The 18,434-nt window shown below is 44.3% G+C and overlaps 1 protein-coding gene across 1 annotated transcript in view; it reads right to left on the bottom strand.

Annotated features, from left to right (window-relative positions):
• Nucleotides 1-18,434, bottom strand: part of LOC126259594 (discoidin domain-containing receptor tyrosine kinase B-like) — a 416,947-nt gene that overhangs the window by 86,518 nt on the left and 311,995 nt on the right. The window contains exons 9-10 of the mRNA XM_049956504.1: nucleotides 6,566-6,673; nucleotides 541-996 (exon numbers count right to left, since the gene is read on the bottom strand). Coding sequence (XP_049812461.1) covers nucleotides 541-996; nucleotides 6,566-6,673 — 564 coding nt within the window. The remainder of the gene's footprint in view (nucleotides 1-540; nucleotides 997-6,565; nucleotides 6,674-18,434) is intronic.

Here is an 18,434-nt window from a genome sequence, read left to right as displayed (position 1 = left end):
GGCGTGGGAAGCGAGAACGCTACCGTCAGGCGTGCACAGGGAGGAACGAAGAAGAGCAAAAAGAAGAGAGAGAGGGAGAGAGAGGACAGACAATCACAAACGCCGAGGCGGAGACCAGAGAAGGCAAGAGAAAGAAGGCAAGGAGAAGAAGGCAAGGCGAAGAAGGCAAGGAGAAGGCAAGGAGAAGAAGGCAAGGGAAAGAGTAAGGAAGACAGTGAGATGGAGAAGAACAAAGAACCAACCGAAGGAAGGAAGAAACGATAAGAAATGAAAAACCAAAATGACCTCAAATATAGGTCGTGGAACCGTCCGTCTCCGGACGCAGGTGCTAACTACCCCCTTGAGGGGGATGGACTCCTTTTAGTCGCCTCTTACGACAGGCAGGAATACCTCGGGCCTATTCTAACCCCCGGACCCGCAGGGGGGTGGATGACACACATGTTGGCAGAAAGGAAGGTAAATTGGCCCCCGGAGTAGTACGCATAGTGCCGATGAGCTTATTCGCTAGTTATAGTGAAGATACTTGCCGTGCATGCTTACCGTCGTGCATTGGGAAGCGCTTCCCGAAGGTGCCGCCCACGTCGACGAGCACGCTGCTGTAGCTGTAGTATGGCGCGTACTTGAGGGCGTGGTAGGGCTCCTGGTAGTCGCTGGCGACGAGCAGCGGGTCCAGCGTGCCCTCCCAGGAGCGGCCGCAGCCGGGGGCCGCCGCCCCCGCCCCCGCCCCGGCGCCGCCCACCTCCTTGGCGGTGAACGAGGCGCCGCTCTTGGCGGTGCCGGCGGCCGAGGCGGCGCTGGAGGTGCCGGTGCCGGTGGCGGCGCCGGCCAGCGTGGGCGCCAGCGCCACCTTGGCGGCCAGCGGCGACGCGAAGCACTTGCGCTGGCGGTGGCGGGACACGATGAGCGAGATGGCGGCGGCCAGCAGCAGCACCAGCGCCATCAGCACGCCGATGATGACCGCCAGGTACGTGTGCTCCTCCTCCGTCGCCGTCGACACTGCGCACACCCAGCCGTACCGTCTCACTGAGCAAGGCTTCAACCAGAAGAAGTCTTGGTGTCTGTACGCATACAGACAAAGAGCGTCGCCATGTCTCCCTCATATCACCGCAACCCACTCTTCTACAGGCGGTTTTTCGGCTAGTCTCGATTACGTCGTTTAACAGGGAATAAAGCAAGCTAGTCCTGTGTTAATGATCCAATCAAGCACACATGTAGTAGGATTTCAGTGCCAGAACAGGACTGCAGCCCCTGTATAGAACTTAGTGACATTCGTAAAGATGATGATGATACACTGCGGTCCCCAAAGTTCAAATGGTGCAAATGGCTCTGAGTACTATGGGACTCAACATCTGAGGCCATCAGTTGGTTGGGTTGGGTTGGGTTGTTTGGGGGAAGAGACCAAACAGCGAGGTCATCGGTCTCATCAGATAAGGGACGCGGGATTGAACCGTCGTCCTCCCGAATACGACTCCAGTGTGTTAACCACTGCGCCACTTCGCTCGGTGAGGTCATCAGTCCCCTAGAACTTAGAACTACTTAAACCTAAGGACATCACACACATCTATACCCGAGGCAGGATTCGAAACTGCGGTTCCAGACTGAAGCGACTCCAAATATCGTGTCGGACCTCCTTTTGGACGGCTTACTGAAGCAACTCGAGTGGCGTGTAGTCGTTGGAAGTCTCCTGAAGAAGTACTAAATCGCACTGTCTCTACAGCCGTCCACAACAAAAAAAGTGTTTTCGGTGCAGGAGTTTGTGCACGAACTGACCTCGCGATTACGTCCCATTCATGTTCGATGGGATTCATGTCGGGCGTTCTGGGTAGCCAAATTATCCGCTCGAATTGTCTAGAAAGTTTTCAAACCAGTTGGAAACAACTGTGGCCCGGTGACATTACTCATTGTCATCCAGAAGAATTTCATCGTTCTTTGCGAACATGAAGTCCATGAATGACTTAAAATCGTCTCCAAGTAGCCAAACAAAACCATTTCCAGTCAATGACCGGTTCATTTGTACCGAACGACCCAGTCACTTCCATGTAAGCACGGCCCACACCATTAAGGCGCCACCACCAGCTCCACAGTGCCTTGTTGGCAACTCGTGTCCATGGCTTTCACCAGCTGAAATCGGGTTTCACATGACCAAATCACGACTTTCCAGTTGTCTCCTCCCTTTTCACTCCCTCATAACACAGTTAATCCCTTAATACAGTTCCATTGCACTTTGATGTGGTACACACATTTAATATTTGCTCTTAACCCACTTAATTTAATAATAAACGTTAACTTTATACAAAGAAAACGACGTAGTACATAAAATAAATTACGTTCTAAGTTGATTTATGGATGTAACTCCATCTGCACGTAAGTATAACATAGAATAACATGTCGTAGTACTATTACATTGACAATAGAACGATCCATGATTATACACCTGCCAAAAAATAGTACGAAATTTTACTGTTACTGTTCTATAGAAAGTGAATACCTGACATATGTTAAAAAAATTTCGTTCCAAGATGATTTATGAACATCACTCCATCTAGATGTCAGTATAATGTAAGATAAAATCTCACAGTACTGTTACATAGACGAAGAACAAAGTGATGTATAAATGTAATGTCAACAAAAACTCACAAGCTTGTGGTGAAGTTGTGTGATCAACAAAAATAAACTATTTGGAGCTAATTTTGTGACAAGTACTAAGAAGTTGTCATATCAGGACCTTATACAAGCTGCAGTGACATCAGAGATGCTGTTGAATAATTTCCGACATTTCCGTTCCCTGCAAAGTGAAAGGAGGCGTAGAGAACAAATAAATAGGACCTCCTATGTAGGAAATTAAGTGTCGTTTAATTTTGTGGCACGAAAGATTACGTAGAAATTGCTGTTTTCGAGATATTCTAGAGAAGATGCTCATCCGTACCACTGTATAAAATTTTGCATCTATCCGAATTTCTTTTCCTACTCGACCTTTTTTTAGTTTTGTTGACTAGGATATTCACAGGTCATGAGAGTTACCAGAAACATAGAGCAACAATTTGATACGCACATGGTGTATCAAGCTACGTTCATTACTATATCAATGTGACGTACTAAATCAAATACTCTGTCAGTTGAAAGACGATTACCATTCGGCAAGTCTCTCGAGATTTATTCATTCCATTATCTTTGCATCAAATGCATGCTGATGCAATGGAATTTCGTATCTTTTATATTTCTAAGCCTAATGGACGTTTATATGCAAATGCCCTTTGGTACTGTCTCTAACACTACTGAAGCACAGATCTTTTTAGTCCTCAGAGTGGAAATTGTGCTCTATCTATTTGCATCTTTTGATAATATTTTTCTATTTTAAACATGCGAGTGTGTGGTAGTCTGGTCGGTTTTATCACTGCTTTACTTGTAGGTGTCTTGGAGACATCTTGAATCGATCTTTTGCGCACAAGGAACACCGCAAGAGCACTAAGAGATCTCTGATACACGATAAGAAATAATAAAGTGGACAAGCGATGAATTACAAACTACGCCACATATGTACCTGCATCAAAGCTTTCTTTAGCAATTTCACTCAAGCTCGTTGAAAGAGAATTACTGCCGGTTCTGGGAAGCATTCTATGAGCTGTTATCGGCGCTAGAATTATTTTATGTTTCTGTTACAATTTGAACTTCCTACTGTTCAGCACTCTTGTCTGAAGAAATATTAAAGTTACACTCATAATCTTCACAATCTGTTTTGGATACAAGAATCACTGTCATCCTGAACAACGTTTCCTCACTGATACTCCTCGTTGTGCCAAGTTCAGTATCGCTGAATGCCAGAGCTGTTGTGCCAGGTCTAGTCACCTGGTGGACATTTCTCAAAGACGTTATTCGTATCACGTCATTTCCAGGTTCATTCAGTTTTATGTTTTTTCGATCCGCTTAATTGATAATATTACCAAACAATCCGTGCAATAAGCAGTGTTTGCCACATCTTACAGATCGAGTTACTCAGACGCGAAGTTCTGCTAGCAAATCATTACTTCTCCCTGGAGTAGTTGCACTTTAAGTTTTGACAATGTGCATTTTCCAATTAAATTTAGTAGTAAGACGCCTGAGTGTTCATACAGATCATAGAGTCGAAGCGACTGCTGTACAGGGGATTCAGGTAATAACTTAATATTCCAAACCCTCTAACGTGAGTATTCCGGTGTCAGACACTTGCTGTCGAACATGTCGGAGAGATCGAAAATGAGGTTTTACCGTCCTTTCGAAATATGTGGAGTTCATGCGATCGTGGAAAATTCACAAGTGGATATAAAAGTTGAGTTTATTTCTGGGAGTATTCCAAATTCGATTTTTTTAATAATTTTGTGTACTTTGTGGCATTTAGTGCAAATGTTGTTACTGGAATAACGCATTTTTGAGTTATCTTAGCAGCGAAACGATATTTTGTACACACTGAACCGTTACTTTTAATTGTCAGCCTCTAAACTGGTTCACTGCTGTCCACGTCTTTGTCTTGTGCCAGTCTCTCCATCCCAACATACCTCTTAAACTCATAGATCCCAATGGTTTATCATGTAAGATTAGTTTACGACAGCACTTTCCTCTCGTTATTCCCAATACTGCGCCGGCCGGAGTGGCCGAGCGGTTCTAGGCGCTACAGTCTGGAGCCGCGCGACCGCTACGGTCGCAGGTTCGAATCCTGCCTCGGGCATGGATGTGTGTGATGTCCTTAGGTTAGTTAGGTTTAAGTAGTTCTAAGTTCTAGGGGACTGATGACCTCAGAAGTTAAGTCCCATAGTGCTCACAAGGGAACCTCCCCATCGCACCCCCCTCAGATTTAGTTATAAGTTGGCACAGTGGATAGGCCTTGAAAAACTGAACACAGATCACTCGAGAAAACAGGAAGAAGTTGTGTGGAACTATGAAAAAAATAAGCAAAATTACGAACTGAGTAGACCATGTGCAAGGTAGGCAACATCAAGGAGATTGTGAGCTCTGGAGCGCCGTGGTCCCGTGGTTAGCTCTCCAAAATTCCAGGGCATGTTCAAAGTTGCTTGGACATGTGCAGGATTTAACGGTCTACACACGGAAAAATTTGAAAACGTTAAAAACATATGTTTTGACAGAGCACAGCGAAAACTGTGCGACTGTGAAACTGTTGCATTCATTTGTTGCAGTTTATGCGACAAACTCTTACGTTTTCATCACTTTTTTGGGAGTGATTATCACATCCAGAAGAAAACCTAAATCGGGCAAGGTAGAAGAATCTTTTTACCCATTCGCCAAGTGTACAAGTTAGGTGGGTCGACATCATATTCATGTGACGCACATGCCGTCACCAGTGTCGTATTGAATATATCAGACGTGTTTCCCTGTGGATGAATCGGTTGACTTATGACCTTGCGATCAAATGTTTTCGGTTCCCATTTGAGAGGCACGTCCTTTCGTGTACTAATCGCACGGTTTTGCGGTGCGGTCGCAAAACACAGACACTAAACTTATTACAATGAACAGAGACGTCAATGAACGAACGGACAGATCATAACTTTGCGAAAATAAGGAAAGTAAACTTTTCTCTCGAGTGAAGGGTTGAACCAACGACCTCTCGTTCCGCTGCTGCTCACGCTAACGACGAGACCACGGTGCTCCTTACCTCAGACTATCCTTGATGTTGCCTACCTTGCACATGGACTACTCAGTTTGTATATTTTGCTTATTTGTTTCATAGTTCCACACAACTTCTTTCTGTTTTCTCGACTGATTTGCGTTCAGTTTTTCAAAGCCTATCCACTGTGCCAACTTATAACTAAATATGAGGGGGGTGCGATGGGGAGGTTCCCTTGTCAGAGCCATTTGAACCATTTGAACCCAATACTGCATAATCAACAATATACCATAGTCTTGATCGAGACATTCTTTTTACTATCGCTCCTGATTAAACGCTGTGCTTCAACAATTTCTTCAGATTAAATATGTGGTACAGAGAACTAACACTGATAGGATGGAATAAACTTTCGTATAAATCATAGAGACCAAGACAAGTGTGTATGATTGAGTCGAACATGGCGGCGAACCCGCTGACAGATATTTTCTCAAAAGTAATGGAACTGAATAATCGTTTTATGTACCACCCAGCTCATGACTAACAAACACATTCGGTAAGTCACGTAATCTCATTCTACACATGTCAGTACTCAGATATTGCTCTATTCTGTATTTTACTTCTAATATACTAAGGCAATCCATTATCTGAAATGCTTGCACTTTATTGAGCTCCCGTTTTTCTACTGACCACCTTCCGTTAGGACGCGCTCCTGTGTTTGAGACCAGTACACTTCACATCAGAAGTAAAATTGTTCACAAACATGCTCGTAACGTGTTCACAGATTCGATTAAGGAAGGTACAGTGGGAAGCCTCTATGGAGTTGGACAAATAACAAAGAGCTATGGGCTGGTTGGAGCACACTGGCCGACAGCGAGGCGTTGCCTCCAAAACACAAGGAGGAGAGAGGTCAGAAGTGGGTGGACATCCAGATGAAGTCACAAGCTGGAAGGAAAAGTTGAGAAAACTCACCGGGCCGGCCGCCGACGTGTTGCTTCTTGCGGTCGATGAAGACGTCGGTCTGTGCAGGAGCGTCCTGTACCGGGACCACTTCCTCCGAGAAGTTCCCATGTGCGACCACTGAAACATAAGAAACTGACTTTCTAACGTGCAGTAACTTTCATGTCTATCAAAATGGTTAATAACGTAGTGGAGAGTATTGCAGTGCGTTTAGTGCATTCTTATATTACTATTGTAGGAATATGAGAAAAGCGTTTCTAGTTATCTCGTCTACAACGGAGTACTGTGTGGGACCTGTGGAAATAAATTACAATCTAAACAGAAGTGATTTTTGGCGTTCCCCAAAGTAGTGTTATAGGACATTTGCTGTTCCTTATCCATGTAAACGATTTAGGAGACAATCTGAGCAGCCGTTTAGGTTGTTTGCAGATGACGCTGTCGTTTATCGACTAATAAAGTCATCAGAAGATCAAAACAAACTGCAAAACGATTTACGAGAAATATCGGAATGGTGCGAAAAGTGGCAGTTGACTTTAAATAACGAAAAGTGTGAGGTCATCCATATGAGTGCTAAAAGGAACACCTTAAACTTTGGTTACACGATAAATCAGTCTAATCTAAACTCCGTAAATTCAACTAAATACCTAGGTATTACAACTACGAACAACTTAAATTGGAAGCAACACATAAAAAATGTTGTGGAGAAGGCTAACCAAAGACTGCGTTTTATTGGCAGGACACTTAGAAAATGTAACAGACATACTACAGAGACTGCATACACTACGCTTCTCCGTCCTCTTTTAGAATACTGCTGCGCGGTGTGGGATCCTTACCAGATAGGACTGACGGAGTACATCGAAACAGTTCAAAGAAAGGCAGCACATTTTGTATTATCGCGAAATATGGGAAAGAGTGTCACAGCAATGATACAGGATTTGGGCTGGACATCATTAAAAGAAAGGCGTTTTTCGGTTCGGCGGACTCTTCTCACGAAATTCCAATCACCAACTTTCTCCTCCGAATGCGAAAATATTTTTTTGACACCGACTTACATAGGGAGGAACGATCACCAAGATAAAATAAGGGAAATCAGAGCTCGTACGGAACGATACAGGTGTTTCATTCTTTCCGCGCGCTATACGAGATTGGAATAATAGATAATTGTGAAGGTGGTTCGATGAACCCTCTGCCAGGCACATAAATATAATTTGCAGAGTATGCATGTAGATGTAGATGTAGATGCAGATGTAGAACATACCGAGTGTCACAATGTTTTGCATGCTCTAGGCGTTTCTACAGTCACGCCTTCATAACGATGCAGATTTCTGTGCCTTTCAAATACATGATGCTAATGTTGGCATTTGCAAGTAGCTTATAGCAGGATCCAGAAAGGGACAAAAATGTTAAGAGCCGTCTTAAATGTTTTATAAACGTGTAGCACCACATGCCGGCACATGTCACCCGTTGTTACACGGTTGATGACGACGCAACAGAAAATTGAAATTTTTTTGCTAATTGTTAATCAGTTCACTGTACTGCACTAAAATTAGCAGCTGATTTAAATAATTATTTTTAGTTTTGCACTCGACAGAGTAGAAAATTATTATATTGTAGTGCACGTCTTCCAGCTGAAATTTAAAACTACCTTCACGAAAGGCACAGTGTATAGTCATTAAGAATGGAGGAAAAACAAGGAAGGAAGAGAAAACGTTGTGACATGTCCTTCTGAGTGTCATGTACAGTGAAGTGAATGGTAACGAATCCCGGTTGCTTCGCTCTATAGGTTTATGTGTTACAATCCGAGAGAAGTGTTTTTGTCGCTTACTTTCCCATAAGTATTAATTAACTGATTTTAGGATAAATTTGTGGTGTCACCGCCAGACACCACACTTGCTAGGTGGTAGCCTTTAAATCGGCCGCGGTCCATTACTATACGTCGGACCCGCGTGTCGCCACTGTCAGTGATTGCAGACCGAGCGCCACCACACGGCAGGTCTAGAGAGACTTACTAGCACTCGCCCCAGTTGTACAGCCGACGTTCATAGCAGTGGTTCACTGACAAATACGCTCTCATTTGCCGAGACGATAGTTAGAATAGCCTTTAGCTACGTCATTTGCTACGACCTAGCAAGGCGCCATTGCCAGTTATATTGAGCTTATTATAAAACCTGTACCGTCAAGAGCGATGTACACCAATTATGGATTAAAGTTAAGTATTACATCATCTACGTACTTTATTTGCAATTCTCCAGACATTGTCCTGTTCCAGACCTCACGCCAGTCTGCGAGTAATTAAACGCGTGCATTTCGGCCTCCTCTAGCAACACGGTGTTGGCTCTTCTGCCAACACTACAAAATTAGCCACACGAAGCGATGTCAAACCAACTGCCACAAAATATCAAAACTTTGGCCATGTCCACTTTCGGTATTTCTCACCTCTCGTGTACCACTCGTACAGAAGAAGAATAGCAGAACTAGGCCACTCGATGTCACAGAATCTACCTTAGAACCATTAGTACCAGTAGTTTTATAAAACCGTTAATCATTTCATTAAAGTTAATTATTCTGCGGAATTATGTATTATTTCATTCTAATGGTGTGATTGCTATGCAATTTGAGAGTGGAGTGCAGACATCTAAGGTAGTAAGGCATAGTTACTTAACACTAATAACGAAACCTGTGTACAATATTTTTAGGAGAGCTAAAAAGAACGACCGAAGAATTAAAAGTCTAAGTCCCATCGTAAAAGCACGACCACACACACTTTGCGGCCTCATTGATAAGGTTCTGCTGCATCACAATAACGCACCACCTCATGCAGAAACCTTCAGATACACAACTATCCAGGAGTACTGTTGTGATGTGAGCCCGAGTTGCCTATATTCCTCAAAATTTGTAACGTCACACTACTTCTTTTCCGGTTATCTATCAGGCAATATTCAAAAGACTCATGGAATAACGAAGACGCGTTTCAGTTTTGGTTAAAAACATTCAAGTGCAATCAAACACATTGCTTTGGTCGTCTAATACAGGAATTAACATATTGTTTGGCAGTGTCATCGATGGTAGTGCAAACCATTCTCAATAAGTCACATGTAAAATCCTTTATCATAGAGAAACAACACTGCGAATTTTTCAAATGAACGTTCCTAACATTTTACGTTTCAAAAAATTTTTTCGGCGACTGTCGGTATACTAGGAGAAATGCATGATGCGCACTGTGCGATCGTATAACAGCACGGTGTGTATCACGCATTTGTCCATGTATTTCACTTTTCGTGGCTAATCTACAACACTTAATATTTCTAACAGAACGTGAAAGAAAAATGGTCTTGGATATCTGACTGTAATTGTACTATGTCGGTTTTCACAATGGATTCTCGCAATTCGGCAAACGTTACTAACAGGTTATATACGCACATCAGCAAAACTTTTGCATGAGCACTTTACTTCGACATTCATGGCACAGTAAACCAAACTTTGGCTCTGAAGCACGCACATATATTCATTTTAACGTGTCTGGATCCCGAAATAAAAAATATAAATAAATAAAAAAAAAATAAAGAAAAAACATTTGTGCAACCGCAAAATCGTTTGTTTCACATCGGTGAGCAACATCAGTACGTGGTGTGACGTCCCATTACTCGAATGAGGTCTTGAATCAGTCGTGGCATACCACAGACAAGAGTATCAAACTATTCTTGGAATAAATAGTCCCACTGTTCAATGGCGATTCTGCGTAAGTCGCGTACAGTATACCGTCGTTGCGTTGTCGGTGTCTAAAAGATGAGCCCCTGTTATCATCCATCTAAATGAAACAGTGACACTATTGGTTGCAGAATCTCGCCCCTCAACCTAGATGGTACAGTGGCCCCATGTAATCCCTTCCTAGAACGTCACTCCGCCCTCGCCTTGTTTCAAATGTGGGTCACGCTATTGGACGCGCTGGATATTACAGGATTGCCTCCAAACAATTTGTCTGTGATTATCAGGGTAGAAACAGATTCAAGTTTCGTCTTAAACAACACCCAACGTCAAGCCTGGGCATCCATTCTGCATCCTTTCTTGTCCGTCTTTAACGTGGCCGTGGTGTTGTGGTGTACGACGTCACTCTTGTCTTGGTAGTCAGGACAAAACACTTGTATCATGCAGTCGACTCCTAACAGTGCGATGCGATGCATGGCGACCTGTAGCCTCTTCGAAACCCGAACTCAGTTCTGTTGCACGCAGCCCAGGGTTACTTTGACTCAAAATTCGTAGATATCGATCATTATCTGCACTTTCGAACATGAGCGGCCTGTATGACGTAAATCCTCGACAGTACCTGTGGATTAGAACCGATTTCATACCCGCACCACATTGCTTTGACTCCGGTGCACACGTGAGGAAACTTCGCTGTTCGACAAGCCATCTGCGTATAACGCGATTATGCCGACCTGATCATTGGTCGCAATTGTCCTTCGTGACATGGTGGATGTTCGCTCTACTGTTCCACAGACGTCTCTAAAGAGTCCCTGCTGGCGCTTTACTTTCAATTGAAATGCTGCAAACCATTCAGGTGAGACGTTTTATCCGCACATAGCGGTCGTGGCAACTCTTGAATGTTTAAAAATAACGTCACGTGTGTCCTTCCAACTGATATAGGAACAGTTACAATAACTCCTGAACGACTATTCTTGATTTTTGTACTTCTATACCCGTCGGCCACCGGTAGGTGAGAGGTCAGCGCGACAGAATGTCAATCCTAAGGGCCCGGGTTCGATTCCCGCCTGGGTGTTGTGCTAATCATCATCATTTCATCCCCATCGACACGTAAGTCGCCGAAGTGACGTCAAATCGAAAGACTTGCACCCTCCGAACGGTCCACCCGACAGGGGGCCCTAATCACACGACATTTACATTTATTTTCACTTCTATACCCGCAACTTCTTAGCACAAATAAAGGTATAAAATTGAGAGAATATAGAGAAATTAGTCGCCAATAATCTGTTTATTGCAGACCTAGATTTCAAACACTGTGTGGCTATCATCAGTGCTAAAACATATAAGAATACAGGAATTTCAATAAGACAAAAGTACGAATCTAAGCTACTGATGTATAGTGGTCTCTGCACAACAATACGGTGTACACAAACGTGTGTTGTGTAGCAGTTGTTAACAGCGCCCTTAGTGTGAACTGACACACTGACATGGATAGTCTACTAGGAGCTATTTGTACACGCAAGCCAGACTGATGGTTTGACATGCATCTCACCTGTATGTTACTCTAGTACATAGCTAATACAACTATATTATGCTTTGATTCGTGCAATGTCTATGTAATTGTAATGTATTCTTATATGTTCCTAGCACTGGTGATAGCCACACAGTGTTTGAAATCTAGATCTGCAGTAAACAGATTATTAACGACTGACTGCTGTTCATTATCTCAAATTTACGGAAAAAATGACAGTTGCTGAGCACATCCGTTGCATATTGAACTGCACCAGATAAAAAAAAAGTGTGAAAATCTTATTGGACTTAACTGCGAAGGTCATCAGTCCCTAAGCTTACACACTACTTAACATAAATTATCCTAAGGACAAACACACACACCCATGCCCGAGGGAGGACTCGAACCTCCGCTGGGAGCAGCCGCACAGTCCATGACTGCAGCGCCTTAGACCGGAACCAGATAAAAGTATCACTTGAAACTTCTTCACAGATTTCACATGTGTGCTGGACCGGAATTCGCAACGTAAGCCGGAGTTAAGTTTGAGTTCCGGGCCCGGACACACTTTTGATCTGCCAGGAAGTTTAAAAATATCGTACAGGCTGATGATGTAAAGTATCATGTCTCAAACTGGAGACCAGTACTCCTGAATCACATACTCTAATGTTTGTGACTTCCTTCAGGGCCTCTTTGTGTGGCCCACCTATAAAGTACCGTTGTTTTAAACGGTTGTGCAGTTTGTTACTGCTGAACTGGATGCAGCTGGCGAGAGGCTCGTATCGCTGCCAGCGATAACCGAATTCCTGCACTTCCCTACTCTCGCACCGATGTACAGTGAGCGCGCAGCAAGCTCGCAGCCAAACGGGTAATTTGTATTGTTTAGGATCGAGGCATGCCAGGTGTTTAACGGAATACAATACCTGTGAAATAACTGGCCTTGCAGCCGCATTTCGAAATTCAGCCAGAGCGGAATTCAGCGTTCCACCGCTACCCGATTCTGCATTCCTGTGACGCACTATCGAAGTGCGCACCACATACCTTGTTCCCACAGCTCTATTACGATATTTGCATTTCCGTATCGGCAAATGCGCTCGACAATTACTATGCGAAGCAACGTGAAACCGATAATTCGACATTAGGTTCTGTATACACAGATTGAAAAGACCATGTGTTTTCCCATTTGTCCTAATAATTTCGCAAAATAATATCCAGTGATAAAAATACTATCATGGCAAGGAAAAAACGTCGAATTTAGTGGAATTCTGTTAATGGAATTACTGTGGAGATATCAATTCGTTTATTATTTATACGAATTCTACAGGGGATGTCCAATAAGTAATGCAACACATTTTTTCTTCTGATACAACTTTCGTTTTATTAAGGTTGCAATACATCATATTATTCCCCCATTTTTTGGCTACAAATCCTTATTTTCCAATGTACGAGGGCAGTTCAATAAGTAATGCAACACATTTTTTTTCTCGGCCAATTTTGGTTGAAAAAACCGGAACTTTCTTGTGGAATATTTTCAAAGATTCCCGCTTCGTCTCGTATAGTTCCATTGACTTCCGACAGGTGGCAGCGCTGTACGGAGCTGTTAAAATAGCGTCTGTAACGGATGTGCGTTGCAAACAATGGGCAGTGATCGAGTTTCTTTTGGCGGAAAACCAGGGCATCTCAGATATTCATAGGCGCTTGCAGAATGTCTACGGTGATCTGGCAGTGGACAAAAGCACGGTGAGTCGTTGGGCAAAGCGTGTGTCATCATCGCCGCAAGGTCAAGCAAGACTGTCTGATCTCCCGCGTGCGGGCCGGCCGTGCACAGCTGTGACTCCTGCAATGGCGGAGCGTGCGAACACACTCGTTCGAGATGATCGACGGATCACCATCAAACAACTCAGTGCTCAACTTGACATCTCTGTTGGTAGTGCTGTCACAATTGTTCACCAGTTGGGATATTCAAAGGTTTGTTCCCGCTGGGTCCCTCGTTGTCTAACCGAACACCATAAAGAGCAAAGGAGAACCATCTGTGCGGAATTGCTTGCTCGTCATGTGGCTGAGGGTGACAATTTCTTGTCAAAGATTGTTACAGGCGATGAAACATGGGTTCATCACTTCGAACCCGAAACAAAACGGCAATCAATGGAGTGGCGCCACACTCACTCCCCTACCAAGAAAAAGTTTAAAGCCATACCCTCAGCCGGTAAAGTCATGGTTACAGTCTTCTGGGACGCTGAAGAGGTTATTCTGTTCGATGTCCTTCCCCACGGTCAAACGATCAACTCTGAAGTGTATTGTGCTACTCTTCAGAAATTGAAGAAACGACTTCAGCGTGTTCGTAGGCACAAAAATCTGAACGAACTTCTCCTTCTTCATGACAACGCAAGACCTCACACAAGTCTTCGCACCCGAGAGGTGCTCACAAAACTTCAGTGGACTGTTCTTCCTCATGCACCCTACAGCCCCGATCTCGCACCGTCGGATTTCCATATGTTTTGCCCAATGAAGGACGCAATCCGTGGGACGCACTACGCGGATGATGAAGAAGTTATTGATGCAGTACGACGTTGGCTCCGACATCGACCAGTGGAATGGTACCGTGCAGGCATACAGGCCCTCATTTCAAGGTGGCGTAAGGCCGTAGCATTGAATGGAGATTACGTTGAAAAATAGTGTTGTGTAGCTAAAAGACTGGGGAATAACCTGGTGTATTTCAATGCTGAATAAAACAATCCCTGTTTCAGAAAAAAAATGTGTTGCATTACTTATTGAACTGCCCTCGTAATCTACGTTCAATGTAGAGACCTTACGCCACCTTACTGGCCGGGCATGTATGCCCGCATGGCACCACTCCACTGGTCGACATTGGGGCTAGTGTCTTCCTGAATCAATAAACTCCCCATCATCCACGTGCTGCTTCCTGTGAGGAATCTTTCAGTGGGCTGAACAGACGGACGTCAGGAGGTGCAAGATCTGGGCTGTATGGTGGATGAGGAGGAACAGTGAAGTTTTGTGAACTCTTCTGGGATGTGCAGTCTTGTGTCAGGCTTTGAGCTGTCATGGAGAAGGTCGTTTGCATTTTTGTGGCGACCAGCACGCTGAAGTCGTTTCTTCAACTTCTTAAATATACTTCAGAGTTGATCGTTGCACCAGTCGGGACGACATAAAACGGAATATCCCCTTACTTGTCCCAGAAGAAAGTCGCCACGAGTTTACCGGCTGAGGGTGCGACCCTGAACACTTTCTTCGGAGGCGCCACTCCATGTCTTGTCGTTTTGTTCCCAGTCCGAAGTGATGAACCCATGTTTCATCGCCCGAGATGGTGTTCGACAAAAAATTGTCACCAGCAGCATAGTAACCCTCTAGCAATTCCGCAGAAACAGTGCTTCGTTGCTCTTTATGATCTTCTGTTATATAGCAAGGAAAACCAGCGAGTTGGGGTTTGATTGTGATCTGTCGATCACCTCTGTTGTATTCTCCAACAGTTTATTGAACGTAACTTCTTCTAGAATACAATAGCTGGCTGTACAATAGATGTAGACGTCCGTCGATCTAGCCGGAGATGTGGTTCCTCTCGGTCGGCTGGTACTTCGATCGGCGGTGCAGTATAGCGGCTTCGGTGCTACCTTCTCGGAGACTCTGCTATAGCGGTTGCCATTAGCAGCGGACGAAGACTGGTCTGCCTTTTTTTTTCCTTTATTGAGATTCGATTCCCCCTAAAGGGGGCGGGATGGCAGTAGCTTATTACGCCGCTCTTCAGCCTACAGAATTTGTTTTGAAAAGATGAAGATAATAAAAAAATAATAACAGTTGGAGATAAAATCGTTGACTTAAAGGTAAAATGGCAGAAACTTCTGGAGCTTTAAACATAAAACACACGGTTGATGATGCTAATAAAATACACAGGAAGCAGAAAAATAATAGACAGACAATTAAAAAACACAGCGACAGTCTGGGTTCTGCTCGCAAGAGATATAAAATGCACACCCAGCGACAGCATGATGTCTGTTCGCAACACTGTGGAAAGACGCACAACACTGAACACTCACTTAAACACTGCACTAAAAAGTTGGCACAAATATGACATACCACACCCGAGAGCAGGTGGGGGGAAAGTGGTCAGATGACGGGAAAAGAAGGGGGGGAAGGAGAGGAAAAGTGAAGGGGGAGGGGGGAAAGGAGCCAATGGAAGATGAGGATACATAAGAGGGGTGGGGGGTGCTGAGCAGACGAGCCAGGGAGTGGGGATGGCAGAGGAGGGGAGTACGAAAGGACTCGGGGGGGGGGGGAAGAAGGAGATAGGGAGAGGGTAGGCGGGGAGAAAACACAGGATGAAAGGGGGGAAGAAGAGGGAGCCCAGGGAAAGGATGGAGGAAAGGAGGGGAGTGAGGATCAGAGTTGATAGGAGGGATAAATGGAGGGAGAGAGGGCACCATCCGGGAGGGGGAGTTTATGGAAGCCACCTTGGGAAAGGAGATGAAGGGTGTAGAGATGGAGGGTAGGGGGATACAACAGTGAAGACGTGGCAGGGGGGCGCGTATGGGAGAGGAGAGGAGCAACCAGGGGGTGTGCTGGTCTGCCTTCGACCGGCCGGGCCTGTATGGTGAGCTGGAGTCAATAGAAACCCGGAGTAGGAATCCGTGGCCGGATATGTCGCGGCGACCTCTGCAAGGATAGGTTCCTATTAATTGACTGGACTCTTGGCGTGTTTACCTGATGTCTTCGCCTGTTTGGCTGTTGGTTTGTTTCCCTCATAACGTGGCTGTTATGCGGTGCTGCCTGCCATTTAGGGGAACCCGATGGCAGACAGTACAACCTCTAACGAGAGTTTCCGCAAGTTCCAACATTGCATGCGTCACAGCTATGTGCGGTCAGCCGGCACACGGGGTCTCGGACAGTTTTACGTGACCTTTTTGCGGTGATGACAGGTGGTTTTCTCAGCTAATCACCGGACATTTGTTCACTGCCAGGCCTCCATAGGCATTCTGCAATCGCCTGTGACCATCTCCGATGCTCTGGATTTCTGCGAAAAGAAACTTAATGCAGCTCTCTGCTTGAAACCCACCTCTGTTACAAACGCCATTTTGAAGACTACGCACGGGGCCACCACCTGTCGGGACTTTACAAAACTGTACGGGCTGAAGCGGGAATATTCCACGATGTTCCACAGCAAATTCTGCAGTTTTTCAGCCAAAATTGGCAGAGAAAAAATGTGTTGCGTTACCACTCATCGCACCTGGTATAAATTTAAGGATAGGAAGTTTAATCTCCGGCAGATCTTTGTTGGCTTCCATCTCTGACGTTCCTGTAATTATGTCGAAAGTAGCAGTTACCATTTTGGTTCTAATTCCATGTCAAACTAGACGTCACAGTACTAAAAGCTCACAACGGAAAGTTCCACATTGTTTAACGCTGTTTGTAATGTCTGCTTCTCTGACGTAGACGTGCAACCACAATTTATTTGCAAGACAGAATCAGTCATAGAATCATTAGAAAATAATTCAGGGCTGTTCTAGAACAAATTATTCCATTGGGTATCGATACAACCAAAACCGCAGCGTTGATAGAGACGTACTATACCGAAGCTGTACTATATAGACAGTTCCTGAGAGAGGATGGAATAACCCGAGACAGAAAATAGGCCATTATAGGCAAGCAGTATGACGATCAGGAATGCAGCCCGAGTCGGAGTCTGAAGTTACATATAAGGATGTCGGTAGTGACTAAAGCTGTAAAACTACCGTAGGCTACGGTAGACGACCATAAAGAAGCACAGACTACGGTAGTTCTCCTGGTAGTTATCGTAAATGAATGTAGTACCCGCGTTACCTGAACGTTGTACGTGTGTGTTGCATACCGATTGTCGTTACCGAATACCGATCGCTTTCTTTACGCATATGATCATTGTCTTACTAGTTTCCTCTGAAAATCGGAAGCGGTGAATTGTGTAGAAACTTAGTGAGGATATGTAAAGGTCTAGGTAACGTGTGGAACATTTTTGATGTACATAGTTATCCTCCCATCTTAAGAATCAACAGTATTTACAGTAGAATTGAAATTCGCAATGTTTACGTCAGTTTTTATTCCAAATTTGTTTTGTAACGTTAAACAGAGGGATGTTGTGGTAAAAATGAAGAAAACAACACAGATATATCACGCAGCTGTAGACAATGCAATTTGTTCAACAAAAAACTAAAATAAAACAGTACTTGCCTAAAAAGTAATTGCTTTGGTTACATAAACCCGCAGGAACTACGAGATCAATTACTTTTTATAAGTATTGAAATGCAATTTATATTCTTGAAGGGTATAAAATGCACAATGGACTAACACTGAATAATATGCGGTTTTAATTACGTCCAAAACAAAGAACCCAACAAACGGAAAAAGAAGGAGGAATCACCGGCTCCCATTTTCTCTCTTACATTTTCCTCTAAGTTTCTTTCCTTACCAATTCCACTAACACTACCGGCAATCCTACCATTTACTACGTTATTATGAAGTGTGCCCAAACTAGTGTTCGGTAGTTTTGATAGAGCGCAACTCTAGTATTGGCTGAACCAGGTACACAGTGAACTAAATGCAGCTGCTTACAAAAATGGACCTAGCGCTCAAGTGGCAGCTGTGAAGGGACTCCGAGCGGCCATAGGGAACAGCCGTGTCAGTTTT

This window comes from Schistocerca nitens, chromosome 5 (genome assembly GCF_023898315.1).
Source record: "Schistocerca nitens isolate TAMUIC-IGC-003100 chromosome 5, iqSchNite1.1, whole genome shotgun sequence".
NCBI lineage: Eukaryota > Metazoa > Arthropoda > Insecta > Orthoptera > Acrididae > Schistocerca > Schistocerca nitens.
This window is presented reverse-complemented; position numbering and strand designations above follow the sequence as displayed.